Source organism: Quercus suber, unplaced genomic scaffold, assembly GCF_002906115.3.
Source record: "Quercus suber isolate HL8 unplaced genomic scaffold, Cork oak 2.0 scaffold_76, whole genome shotgun sequence".
Lineage (NCBI taxonomy): Eukaryota > Viridiplantae > Streptophyta > Magnoliopsida > Fagales > Fagaceae > Quercus > Quercus suber.
The window spans coordinates 1,719,953-1,734,169 of NW_027069541.1; the positions used below are offsets into that span (position 1 = coordinate 1,719,953).

At 31.6% G+C, this 14,217-nt stretch overlaps 1 protein-coding gene across 2 annotated transcripts; it reads left to right on the top strand.

Annotated features, from left to right (window-relative positions):
* Nucleotides 1–8,431: 8,431 nt before the first annotated feature.
* On the top strand, nucleotides 8,432–14,217 carry LOC112022443 (auxin transporter-like protein 2). 2 transcript variants are annotated; one of them, XM_024055035.2, is made up of 9 exons: nucleotides 8,432–9,341; nucleotides 9,637–9,851; nucleotides 9,939–10,124; nucleotides 10,348–10,460; nucleotides 10,567–10,750; nucleotides 10,836–10,933; nucleotides 11,820–12,027; nucleotides 12,659–12,916; nucleotides 13,890–14,217. In XM_024055035.2, exons 2-9 carry the CDS (start codon nucleotides 9,681–9,683, stop codon nucleotides 14,106–14,108), a joined length of 1,437 nt encoding a protein of 478 aa, XP_023910803.1. In that variant the 5' UTR covers nucleotides 8,432–9,341; nucleotides 9,637–9,680; the 3' UTR covers nucleotides 14,109–14,217. The 2 variants fall into 2 exon arrangements, with proteins under 2 accessions (XP_023910803.1, XP_023910804.1); XM_024055036.2 differs by having other exon boundaries at nucleotides 8,432–8,889.

Genomic DNA, 14,217 nt, shown 5'->3' on the forward strand with positions numbered 1-14,217 from the left:
ATTAACACATGACCTTTCGGTACATGGTTTGATGACTTTCATCTTAAAAAATGGTAATGACTTTAACTTAGAAATATTTTATGAATAAATGATGTAGCTATCTAGCTGCACGAAATTTTATAGAAGTGTTTTTTAGTTCATTAGTAACAACAAAATTTCAGTGTGTATTGTCATAGCGTCTGTTTAGAAACAACAATTTCTTTGGACTTTTTCTTTTTATTTGTTTATATACATTTTTTTAATTTTTTTATTTATGTGTGTTTATACTTTAACCAACTTAAAAAAAAAATCAATAAAAGTTACATTCAAATACACTTCTATTAATCCTTAATAGCCTGTTTGGAAGTTTAGAGAGGGAGGAGAGTAGAGAAGAGTGTTTGGAAGTTTAGAGAGAGAAGAGAGTAGAGGAGAGTAGTGGGAAGGAGAGTAGAAGAGAATGGTTATCTTCCATCTTATTTGGATGTTTTTAAAATTAGTAAGGGAGAAGGGAGTAATTAGCCCTTCCTCTTATTTGGATGTTTTAAAAATTATGAGGGAAAGAAGAGAAAATTATTTAAATAGACAAATTTACCCATATTTGAAAATAAATTTGCAACATTGGTCTATGATTAATTGGTTAGATTAAATAATTATTTAATCAACATTCTCATTCCATCAAATGCTACTAATAAAAGTATAAAACTACTATTAACTATTATAAAATAATTTTTATTACCTCAAAAAAAATTATAATAAAAAATCAAAAACCTCCTCCAACTTCCTCAACTTTCCCTAGAAACAAACAATTCCCACAGTTTCCCACTCCCCAAACACCCATGGTAGCAACCACCTTCAACCTCAAAACCCAAACCTACACATCTGCAAGACCACCGATTCACCTCCCCACCAATTCCAGCCTCTCTCTCACCTCTTTCCTCTTCCAAAACTCCTCTTCTTCCCCACACAGCCTCGCTTTCATCGACTTTGATTCCGACGAAACCCTAACCTTTTGCCAGCTCAAACTCCAAGTCTCCAAGCTTGCCCACTCTCTACTCCATCTCAACATTCACACAAACAATGTCATCCTCATTGTTGCTCCCAACTCAATCCACTTCCCCGTGTGCTTCCTCACCATTGTTGCTCTCAGTGCCGCCAATTCCTCTTTCAACTCTCATCCTCACCCCACTGCCACCACCGCAACCACGACTACAGCTGTGACCACTACGGAATTCAGTTCTAGGGTTTCCAATGCTCAATTAGCCACTAACTTGGCCGAGTCGACTCATTCCACGTCGCCTCGTTTGCAATTCTTCATCTGAATGATCTCCAAGGGTAAGACTAATGAAATAGTGAGATTCAATTTTTTTTTTCATTCACCTTAAATTTTCTCAAGAAACAAACAAAGATTATTTATATAATCAGTTTGTAATTTTGTTAATTTAGAAATGGTAAATTGAGGAATTAATTTGGTCAATAATCTATCTACTCTACTATCCCTCTAAATCTTTCCAATTTTGGGGAATTAAAAATTAGGAGTTAGAGGTAGTTGAAACCCCTCCAAACTCTTTCCCCTCCTTTTTAAAAAAACTTCTAAATAAGGTAATTGAATTACTTTCTCTCCCTCTACTCTACTTCCCCTTCTTTTTTAAACATTTAAACAGGTCATAAGTGAATCAAAATTGTACCTTTAACTGGGCAAACTTGGGACCTTAATATGGCGTTTTGTACGAGGGAATTCGTATTATTCCTAGCATCCAGATTATTGGGAATGTGATGCCTTGTAATTTGGATACCTAAGAATGTAACTATTCCTATGTTTGGTTTAATTGGGAATTTAATAAGATTTCTAGGAATGTGAGATTATAATGTTTAATTTATTTCTAGGAATCTTAATTAAATTATTTATTTTTCCTATTCTATCTTTAGATTTGTAAATCCAATATAACTCTTTTTTCTTTTTCTTTTTCTTTTTAAATCTTCCTCTAAATAAATAATGAAAAACAAAATATAATTATAAATTATGACAAATTCATAAAAACTATAGTCTAACATTTCAAAATGACAAATACAATACAAAAATAACTATTTAAATTCTCAAATGCTTTATTCTCAATAATAATTTTTTAAAGAGTTTAATTCATAACAAAACAAACTGACAACGTTTAGGTCTATAAGACCATAGAAGTAGAAATAAAAATAAAAGTAGTTCATCAGCAATGAAATAAATGCGACCTATCAATATATAATGTATTCACCGCTGCATCTATGAGCACTTGCTTAAATGATAAGGAAAAATAGTTAAAATTGTCAATTTATAAAAAAAATACACATTCCTTTAAGTTTGGGAATCTAGATACCCGTCTGCTTTAAAAGGAATCCAAATTTTCCTAACATCTGATTCTCTAGTGTGATTTGCAACTAAATATGAGAATCCTTAAATATTTTTTAGAATTCTAAAAGATTACCCTGTATCAAATGCCATGTAAGTTTAATTCAATCACATAAGAGTAAGCCTTTGTCAAGAGCCTATACTTTAACCTTCATTTCTTATTATTTTTTTTTTTAATAAAAATGTTTAAGATTCAAATACTCTATTCTGCAATTAATATAACTATTGAATAATAATATATATAATAATAAATAAATAAATAAAAAAACCATATGCTCATTGTCCCATTTTCGAGGGATGTTTGTATAGTATATTTGTACGAGTTAAAAGCACATTGTATTTAATTCGGTAAATCAACAGTGCAACACAGTACAAACCTGCCAGAGTGAGAGATAGAGAGAGATGTACTTATTGTATGTATTTAATTTTTATCCAAAAAAAATAAACAAAGGTAAATTAAAAAAAAAAAAAAAAAAAAAGTGATGGGGTGGGGCCCAGGTTGGTTGAAATGGGCCACTCAGAGCCGTCGGATAAAAGCGCATTGTGTTGGTTTGTATGATGAGCCGGCGATAAGTCATAAGTGTGGGGCAAAGGGGCTTCAATTGTGCGCATGTTTTTCTTTTAAAGCGTGCCAAACGGTGGCTGGGGTCACTATAATGGCTCGGCTGCGGTTCAGCGTCACCAAGCTTTGTCAAATTGGACACGTGCGCTAGTGCCAAAACACACCGTTTTTTTTCTGAGTTATTGAGTATTCTCGAGATATTTGTTAATTGGTAATTTAAAAAAAAAAAATTAATACGCTTTTATGAGAAATATAAAATGTTGTCAAGATATTTAATTACTTTTTCTTTTCTTATTTTTTTTTAAAAATTCCTAAATCAATGCACTTAAAACATCCATTAATAAAAAATAAAAAAAAATTGGTAACATAGCTTTTCTGACGACATTATTTTATTTTGAGAAAAGTTAACAGGATGTCTTAATGGCATTGATTTATAAAATATTTTTAAAAACTTATTATGGGGAAAAAAATAATTTATTTTTTTGACAAGTTTTTATGTTTTTCATAAAAGTAGTATAAAAAGTTTTCTAAAATGGTCAATTAAGAAATGACCTAAGAGCACTTATTAATCGGACCGTTTTACTTTTTGCCTATGAGACATCTCAAAAACCACATGGTCTGATAGTTCAGTGAATAAAGCTTGAGAGTTGAGATATTTGGATTTACGATACGTCCTTTAAGTCCATCACTTGGGTGTCCCACAAGAATTTCTTTTTTTGGATAGAAAACACACAAACTTTATTAATTTTGGGGATATTGAATCACACACATAATTTCACAACATGCAAACTTGTATTGTTGTAAATAATTGATACTTTCTATCAACAACGCATTACTTTTCTTCAATAATTGCATGAATTAACATGCAAACTTGTGCGATCATAAATTCTTGATACTTTCTATCAATTACTTGTTACTTTTCTTCCATCACTCACAATTGCATGAATTAACACGTTGTGTGATTGGATGAATGCGTCCGTCCCACAAAGATGAAACACCATTTTTATTTTATTTTATGTCTTTTTTTAATCAGAACGGAATCAAGCTGTTAAAAATCATGATGCAATGGGCCTTCATTTTTATGGGTTGGCTGAGTGACGGCCCAGAATTAAAATACCAAAAATAAAATAAAAATAAAAATCGTATCTCTCACTGGGTACTGTTACTTTCACTCGCTATTGTAGAGTGTGACAGTGACACCATTTTTACTTCGAATTCCATGGGGGTGTATAATCCACGCAACGATGTATGAGGTTGGGATTGGGATTTGGATATTGATTGGGGGACAAGGAGGAAGTTGATGGAGCCTGTGTGAATTAAAATTTAATAAATTGAAAATAATAATAATAATTGAAATAAGTGAAGGGAGAGAATTAATTGGGAAATTAAAATTGTGGGAATTATTGACTGAGATTTGGATCTGACCTCCAACATTTCTCAAAAGCGTGAATATAGTATAATGAATAGATTTTTTTTTTTTTTGGATGAGATAGTGTAATGAATACTGAATAGATAGTCGGGAAACAAGCTTCTGAGTTTGTAATTACCAATTATAGAACCCCCAAAATTATTGTACCCTGAAACACTGAATGATGTCTCGTTGTCTCTCAAATAAATAAATGATGTGTGATCAATTGATAAAAATTAATTCTGTTATTTATTTACAGTTTAGGATACTACAAAATTAAAATTTAATGCAATTTTCTCCATATTTACTAATGGCTTTTATTACAAGTGAAGATAAATAACATTTAATGCTATAATAAATAATATATTTAGAAAAAATTTAAGGGAAAAGTTAATTAAGGTCCTAAGAACATTAGTTTAAAAAATATTTTTATAATCTTGTTAGGAGAATTCAATTATCAATGATGCATTGATTTGAACCTACAATTTCTTTATAATTATATACTTTTCTTAAGAGTTGTGTACCGTTTGACATTTTTTTTTTAATGGTCAAGTTAATGGCTATCCTTAGAGTAATGGTTAGCATTTCACTTTAAGAAAGTTTTGATACAACTTTTATGAAAAATGAAAAAAAATTGTCAAAATATTAATTTTCTTTTCTTTTCCCATAAAAATTTTTTTTAAATGGATTGTTAATCATTGTCCTAAGGGCATTTGTCGGCATTTCACTTTTTAAAATTATTAAAAATTTATTTAATAAAATATAAATTGTGGCCCGTTTGGTAAAAGATTTGTAATAACATTGTTTAAGGTTGTGAAAATACGTGTATGTGAAAAACTATTGTGAAAATACGTGTACTGTTATACAATAGTACCAAACATGCTATGTGTACTATTTACTCATGGCTTTTATTAGGGGTGTTCACTAAACCGTATAAACTGCACAAACCACAAAAATCGCCCGCAAAATGGCATAACCGCACCGCAAGTAATAATGCACTGCACCGCACCACACTGCACCCTCTCTATATATTAATATATTTATTTATTTTTAATATTAAATATATTATTGATAATTTAGTAACCCTAGTTTTCAAAAAAAAAAAAAAAGTTTAATAGCCTTAGCAAGTGTTGACTAAAAAAGCCAACCTAAAATAAAGAAAAATTAGCTCAATAATTTAAAACTTGGCTTAAAAAAAGAGAAAAATTAGTTTTGGGATGAGTAGGAAAAGCCCAAAATTTGAAAAATATACCAACTTCAAATTGCAACTCATACATAGTGTCGCACATGTGACCACCAAAATAAGATGCGGTGCGGTTATAGTTTTGGCTAAACTCTAAACCGAACCACACTACACCGCACCACACATGTGATCACAAAAACAATGTGCGGTGCAATTATAGTTTTAGCTAAACCGCACCGCAAAGTGCTGTGCTAAAAATGACCCAAAACCACATCGCGAACACCCCTAGGCCTTTCATTACAAGTAAAGATAAATAACATGTAATGCTACAATAAATAATATATTTAGAAAATTTTAAAGGGAAAAGTTAATTAAGGTCCTAAGAAAATTAGTTTAAAACATATTTTTATAATCTTGTTATGAGAATTCAATTATCAATGATGCATTGATTTGAACCTACAAATTCTTTATAATTATATACTTTTCTTAAGAGTTGTGTATTGTTTGACCTTTTTTTTAATGGTCAAGTTAGTGGCTGTCCTTAGGGTAATGGTTAGCATTTTATTTTAAGAAAGTTTTGACACAACTTTTATGAAAAATAGAAAAAATTGTCAAAATATTAAATTTTTTTTCCCATAAAAATTTTCTTTAAATGGATTGTTAATCATTGTCATAAAGGCATTTGTCAGCATTTTACTTTTTTTAATTATTAAAAATTTATTTAATAAAATATAGATTGTGGCCCATTTGGTAAAAGATTTCTAATAAGTTTAAGTGATGTAAAAATACGTGTACTGTTATACAACAGTACCAAACATGCCCTTGATATTCCTTAACTTGTATTAGGACATTCATTAACAAAATTCTTGTTTTTTTTCCCCATTAACAAGCGAGAGCATAGATTTGAGTTCAATCAAAGAAGTTGGCACTATTATTTATGTAAGTCTTTTAAAAATAAAATACACTTGTTAATCATTTATTTGCAGTTATAAATTCATTCTATTCGTTAGGATTTCAGAGTATATTTTTATTGATATTTGCATATGATTTGACTTTATTATTTATAAAAATATATGTAATAAAATATTAAATGCATCTAAACTATGATTTTATATTAGTCATTAACAAAAATATTTTTTTGGCAAAAATAAAATTATACCAATTAAATTTGGTCAATTGTCATTTTGATCATGTAAGTTCGCATTTGTTTTCATTGATGTTAGCTCTTCCATCCATAACTCTTGTTATCAATTAAAAAAATATATTTTCAAGACTAAAAAAATTAGAAAGGTTTATAACATACAAATTATAGCCTTTAAGTTTGGTCTTTTGTCATTTTAGTTTAATTAGTTTAATTTTTTTCAAAAATCATTTTGGTCCTGTATGTTTACATTTATTATCACTATTAGCCCTTAGCCGCAACTTTTTCAATCGAATGGAAGGTCTAATGATGACAACAAATATGAACATACTTGATTAAAATGACAAAAATAAAACTTATTGGACCAAAATGAGAATTAACTAAACTTCATGGGTGTAATTTAAACTTCTTTTTTTTTTTTTAAAGAACAATTTGGATTAGGAACCTAGATTCCATATAGGAGCTTACAGTCTGTAAATTTAACAAATATTATTTTCTTACCTATAGGAGCTTACAGTTTGTAACATGATTTAACAAATACTATTTTCTTACCTATAACAAAGTATATATAACATTTCTCTTTGAAAAAAACTTAAAAGAATTTAACTCTTAACCATGAAATTAACATTTATTATTTCTTGTGAGTTTCAATTAACTTAACTGGTAAAGTCTCTGATAGTTGAATAAGAAATTTGGAGTTCAATCCCTGCTTACACCAAAAACAGATTGATGTTTTGATTTGATGATAAAAAATTATTATTAGTTGCAAATGTTATTGGTTGGAACTCTCTAAAAAAAGATATTTATTATTTCTTCTAAAAGGAAAAAGAATAATGTCTGTATCTCTAGTTTTCAAAATGAAAATTTTTTAAAAATAAAAATAAAAGTAATTCGAGCAAAGAAATTGTGCATTAGTATTATATAAATATGAGTAAGATTTAGGTACAATACTTAGTACTATTCTTTAAGTTCCTATTTTAAGATTCTACCATCTGGATTTTTGCACATGGGATGAATGTGTATTTTTTAATTAAGTAATAACATGGCTGAATCTTAAGAGAGAAACTTAATGAATAACATATACAGTACCGTACCTAAGTTTTATCCTATAAATATTTATATAATTTTTAAATACATTAAATACATTTTGAATTATTGAGTTATTTAAGGTATAAGAGTAATTAAAGAAAACAAAAGTAATGCATTAGTCATTTAAATGAAGGAAAATGCTAGAAATACAATTTTTTTTTTTTTTTTACAAAAATTTTATAAATTGCTGATATTGTGAGTGATTATTGGTAAATTAAAAAAATGATGTTATTAGTAAGCTTATATGAGAACTACTAAGAAGTTCAGTAATTGACTATAATAACAATTTGTAAAAATATTGTAAAATAGTTTAACTTTATAACATTATTTTTAGGTAAATGTGTTACAAGTTTTAAGTAAAAATCTAGCCTCTAGGGGAATAAATATTTAAATTTATATTTAAAGTTACAGTTGTTTTTGCCAAAAATATAAAAGAAGTGAGGAATTTTTGAAAAGTAAAGTGACCCTATCCCCCCTCCCTTGCTTACAGCATCGTTAAACTCTTTGGCTTTTGACCATAGCTACTGTATAAATTTGTCTGAAAATTAATACATAATCTACTAGTAACTTTTTTTCCTTAAAAAAAAAATGTTTATTTATTTTATTTAATTTTTATTTTTTTATTATAATTATTTTATAATCTTAGCCGTTGAAGCTGGGTTTTGGGCTATAAAAAGCCTGGTCTAAGGCATGGTTGGGTTCTTACTGATGAGAACAACGTCCCAGTCACTTTGATCTTCAAATTCTCTGTCATCAAACGGAGGAGACCCAAGAATCGAATCGGAATTTAGAATACAGGGAATTTGGAGAGGCCCTTTGGCTTTGCTTTCGTTTCGTCTCTCTCACCTTTTTTCTCTGTACTCCAAACCCTTTACTTCCTTTCCCTTTGTTGAGGGTGCAGAATTTCAAAACCAAAAAAAAAAAAAAAAGAAAAAAAAAGCATTGCATAGCCAAAACCATATTATTATATTGTGCTAGTAGTATATAGATTAGTTTACCTGGGTATTTGGTTTTATATATAAATATATTTGGCTGAACAGGAGCGAAAAGGGTCTTTTTCCTTGAACTTCTCTTGACAAAGGGTCTTTGAATGAGGTGCAGAGATATTTCCAGCTTTTGAGGTCTCGCCGTCTTTACGGTACAAATTGGTGGCGCATTAAAGTCGTGCTTTTACTGAGCCTAAGTATAGTTTTGCAGAGTACAGATAGAGAGTGTCCTAGCTGAAGAGTTTGCCATTATTTCAACGCATTTAAAGGACTTTCATTTCAGCTATTATATATATTGCTCTTCTGCAAAAATCTTTGTAGCAAGAAAATCTTGTTACTCTCTGCTTTTCTTGCTTCTTTTTTTCTCTCTCTCTAAACAGTTCCGTCATTAACTGCTTGTGCTTTTTAATAAAGCCGCCTGTTTTTATTACCATTCCAAAAGCAAAGGAAGAAAAAATAAAAAATAAAAAGGTTATAAATATTAAGCGAAAGAGACAACAGGGTTTTTGAAAATACACAGACTCATCCGGAGGACAGATCTGTGTGCTTTGGTTGCTTCAATCTTTAAACGAAAGAGACATCTCAAACAAGGAAGTTGAAAGTGGTACTGGGTTTTTATTTCTTTTTCTTTTTGTGTTTTTTCTCTTTGGTCTGGTTTGTGAAAAACATGTTGAACTCTGCTCCTTTTGTCTACTAAAAACCTGGTTTGCTTTATTATTATTATTTATTTATTTTTTTACTTTGTTGGACTTTGTGTTGTGGAAGGTTGAATTTTTTTTTTTTAAGTACCATAGGAATTTTCTGATATATGGATCTGAGGTGTTATTGGCTTTCGTTGTCTGGGGTTGCGTTGGGTTGTAGATATTGTCTCATTTACTGTCTTTTATATAATGTTTCAGATCTACCGGGATTTCGACGTTGCCTTTAGTGAAAAACGGAGACAATGTTGCCTCAGAAGCAAGCAGAGGAAGCAATAGTTCCCAACTTCAATGAGACAGAACATGAGGGCAAAGAGGAAGAGAGAGATGAAGAACATTCTATGCTTAGCGTCAAGAACCTCCTTTGGCATGGTGGCTCTGCCTGGGACGCTTGGTTCAGCTGTGCTTCTAATCAAGTAATTCAACTTAACCCACAAATTAAAACCCATTATCAAACACTTTCAGCACTAAATTCCGTTTTTTGTGTCTGTCTGTTTTTACAGGTAGCACAAGTGCTTTTAACTCTACCCTATTCATTCTCTCAACTGGGACTGCTATCAGGCATATTGCTCCAGATATTCTATGGACTTATGGGAAGCTGGACTGCGTATTTGATTAGTGTACTGTACATAGAGTACAGAAGCAGAAAGGAGAAAGAAAACGTCAGCTTCAAGAACCATGTCATTCAGGTTGGTAATTGGTTTTTACTTAACAGAGAACCCACCAACACCACTTATTCCTAATCTTCATAGCAAAACCTCTAGTCTCTAGAGGCCCCAAAAAAACAAATAAAAATACAGTCTTTGAGATTGATGTACTGTTGTTAATACTGTAGCCAAAAAAAACTTTTAGTCATAGTCTCATAGGCTATATAGAAGTATACAGTTAAAAGCACACTGTTTTGGACTGCAGTGGTTTGAAGTGCTAGATGGCCTACTGGGTCCGTACTGGAAAGCAGTGGGGCTTGCTTTCAACTGTACTTTCCTCCTATTCGGATCTGTCATTCAGCTTATAGCTTGTGCAAGGTAAAGATCTTTCCTGAATTTTCACTCTCTAACTTGTATGAAATCTGAACTGGGTTTTTTTTTGTTGGTTGTGAACTAATTTTTGTTGGTTCTTGATGAAAAACAGTAACATTTACTATATCAACGACCGATTGGACAAACGGACTTGGACTTATATATTTGGAGCTTGTTGTGCCACCACAGTGTTCATACCTTCCTTTCATAACTACCGAATTTGGTCATTTCTAGGCCTTGGAATGACCACTTACACTGCCTGGTATTTGACCATAGCTTCTTTTATTCATGGCCAGGTAAAACTAATTACTACCTTCTTTGTTTTTCATTTGAAAAAGGTTAATGGGGTTTCTCTGATTTGGTTCAATTGTGTGATTTCAGGCTGAGGGTGTGACACATTCAGCTCCAACAAAGCTCGTGCTATACTTCACCGGAGCTACAAACATACTCTACACTTTTGGTGGCCATGCTGTGACTGTGTGAGTTTTATCTTTTTACACAGCATATTCCTCTCTTCTTTTCACTTGTTTCTACGCGGCTTCTGTGTGCAGCTTTTGCCGGCCATCTTGGTGTTGGCGACCCACAGACAAAATCATGCAATCTACTTTCCTTTTTTTTGTTTGCTCGGAAACAACATTACCCACCTTCACTTTTCTCTAGGAAAAATGCACAGTAAAAATGTCTTTCTAGTTTTTGTGTCTTTCGTTTTTAACCATTGTGAATTTTTTACTCTCAATTCCTAGTGCATTATTCCTTGTTTCGTCTAGATTCTGTCCTAACCTAGTCTCCTTTGTCTTTACCCGTAGAATAATATCTGTGTCATAGGCTATATATTCACTTATAGCTAGGGTGATGCCAATCTCTCAAAAATTTCACATTTTTAGTGTTTTAATTTAAACTTAAAATGTGTATGTATAAAGTTGGCATGAAATTATTATTGAAATGGTATCACTTTCATACCAACCTTGATATCATTTTCACTAACATTAATAACCTCATGCTATGTTTACAATTTTGACAAATTCTAAAATGCACTCAAAATTGTTTTTTTAAAAAAATATTAAATTCCAATGGATAGGGGGCACTTTAGGAAAATGATAATAATTTTCATACAGCTGGTTCCAGTCCCTATCATGAGTAGTTGTTTTTGGGGATAAACGCTTATGATGATTAAAATGTTTAATTTTGAAAATCAAAGTATCATGAAGTGTTATAAAAGAATTTAAGGTCAAAGTGAAAGTGATATGTAATTTTCGGATTTTGACTGTCCTTTTTTTCGGTTCCTAGAATTTCGAGGTGGAAGGAAATTGATTTTCTGATCAGGGAATTAAATTTATTAACGTTTTTTGGGAAATTGTTTTTCAGGGAAATTATGCATGCCATGTGGAAGCCACAGAAATTCAAGTACATATACCTAATAGCCACATTATACGTTTTCACACTAACGATTCCGTCAGCCTCTGCCGTTTATTGGGCCTTTGGTGATGAGCTTCTTAACCATTCCAATGCCTTCTCTATGCTACCAAAAACTGGCTTCCGTGATGCCGCCGTTATCTTGATGCTCATCCACCAGGTTGTATTTTAACTTAAATTTTTGTTTAATCAACAATAAGACTTAGTACTTAGTAGTATAAACCAAGCAAAGGCTTAGACTACAGTGTGTGTTTTGCTTAAAATCTACCTTTACCCAACTTATTTTTTAAGCAAAGTAATAAATCATTGACTATAAGTTATTTCTTACTTCTTACATTAAGAAATATTAACTAAATACATGAAAATAATTCATATTTAGTAATAATTGCACTCATATTTAGTAAAGTTTATTGTCATTGAATGAGAAATTTGGTTTCAAATTTTATGGTAATTATAGGTATAAACAAGTGATAATTTTAATGGAATCTGAAAATGTGCTATGTTTATGGAATAATTTATATTTTTTTAAGCAAAATACATCATTGAATATAAGTTATTTCTTACATACCCTTTAAGAAATTATGATCTAAATACATGAAAATAATTTATATTTAGTAATAATTGTACTTATGAGTTCTAGTTAGCTCAACTGTTATGATTAATTATCATCAAATAAGAGATATGAGTTCAAATTATAGTCTCTATCTATCTATATATATATATATATATATAAAGAGAATAGTAATTTGAATGGAATCTGACATTGTGGTATGATTATGTAATGGGTGCAGTTTATAACATTTGGGTTCGCATGTACTCCATTGTACTTTGTATGGGAGAAGGTGATAGGGATGCATGACACGAAGAGTATTTGTTTGAGAGCACTAGCAAGGCTGCCAGTGGTGATACCAATATGGTTTTTGGCGATAATCTTCCCATTTTTTGGGCCCATAAACTCTGCTGTTGGGGCTCTATTGGTTAGCTTCACTGTCTACATCATCCCCTCTTTAGCTCATATGCTTACCTATAGAAAAGCCTCAGCCAGACAGGTAAAAATCTATACCCACTTTTTAACCCCATCTCTTCTGTGTTGGCTCTCTTACATATTGTCCCCACTAAACCACTGCCATCTACTATAAGAGAAAGAAAGGTATCTCACATCACATAGTGTTTGTGGATTCTATTATATTACGGGATTCATACACTGTGAGAGAGATACATTTTATATATCTGATGTATGAGATACTTAATACTGGCGAGCTCTTTTTTTCATTGGGCCAAATTGTATGCTTTATATTTATTTATGAATGTGGTTTGTTGTAATTATCTCGTTCTATTCAGGGTATGTCAGTCATTGGAGATTGAGTGGGCACACCCAAATTTGGTTGGGAATTTCCATATTCCACAGTTTTCAGAGCCCACTAGAGAGAGAGTGTGTGTGCAGCCACTAGCCAGTGTACAAAAACATTTAAGGCTTGGATTTGGAAATATTACAAGAAATATTGAGATGGGTGGCATGTCCCTTTCTTTTAGTTAAGAGCTACAGTTGGAGTATAGTACTATGTCTTAGCTGAGCTGGCTGACTAGCCTAACTTGTTCCCAATAATTCAATTGGAGCAATTCCAGAATAATTTGTCAAGAAATCCCCTACCAATTAAACATATGTAGTTGGCCTGCCTTTTAATTTTAGATTTTATTTATTTATTTATTTATTTTGTCAAGTAAATAGTGAGGTGGGGTTCAAACTTCAGACACCGAGCATCATAGTCTTTGTAGATGATGGTGATAGCCGCGACACACTAGGCTAACAGCTTGAACACGAATAGATTTAGTTGATAATTTGATAGATCCAATGGGGGAAAGGATTTCAATCCTAAATATCTATGTTGGGAATTCTAGAAGGTTTCAATTGAGTAACAAAACTCACATTGCACCCAGTCTAGTTTGTCCTACAGTCGAATTTTTAATCTGCCCATGTATTTATTTGCTGATTTAGTTTACCTTTGTTTTACTCTTATGCAGAATGCTGCAGAGAAGCCACCTATCTTTTTACCAAGCTGGACTGCTATGTTTGTGATAAATTCGTTTATAGTGGTGTGGGTTTTAGTGATTGGATTTGGGTTCGGTGGATGGGCCAGCATGACCAATTTTGTTAAGCAAGTTGACACATTTGGGCTCTTTGCCAAGTGCTATCAGTGCAAACCTCCAACACCACCAGTAGCTCCAGCTCCTCATCATTGAAGCCGAGTCTGAACAACATGGCCCAACCTCTCTCTCTCTCACTCACTCTCCATATTTTGTATCATACATGGGGAAGTAGTAATATTTCCCCAACATGTGATGTGTGCTG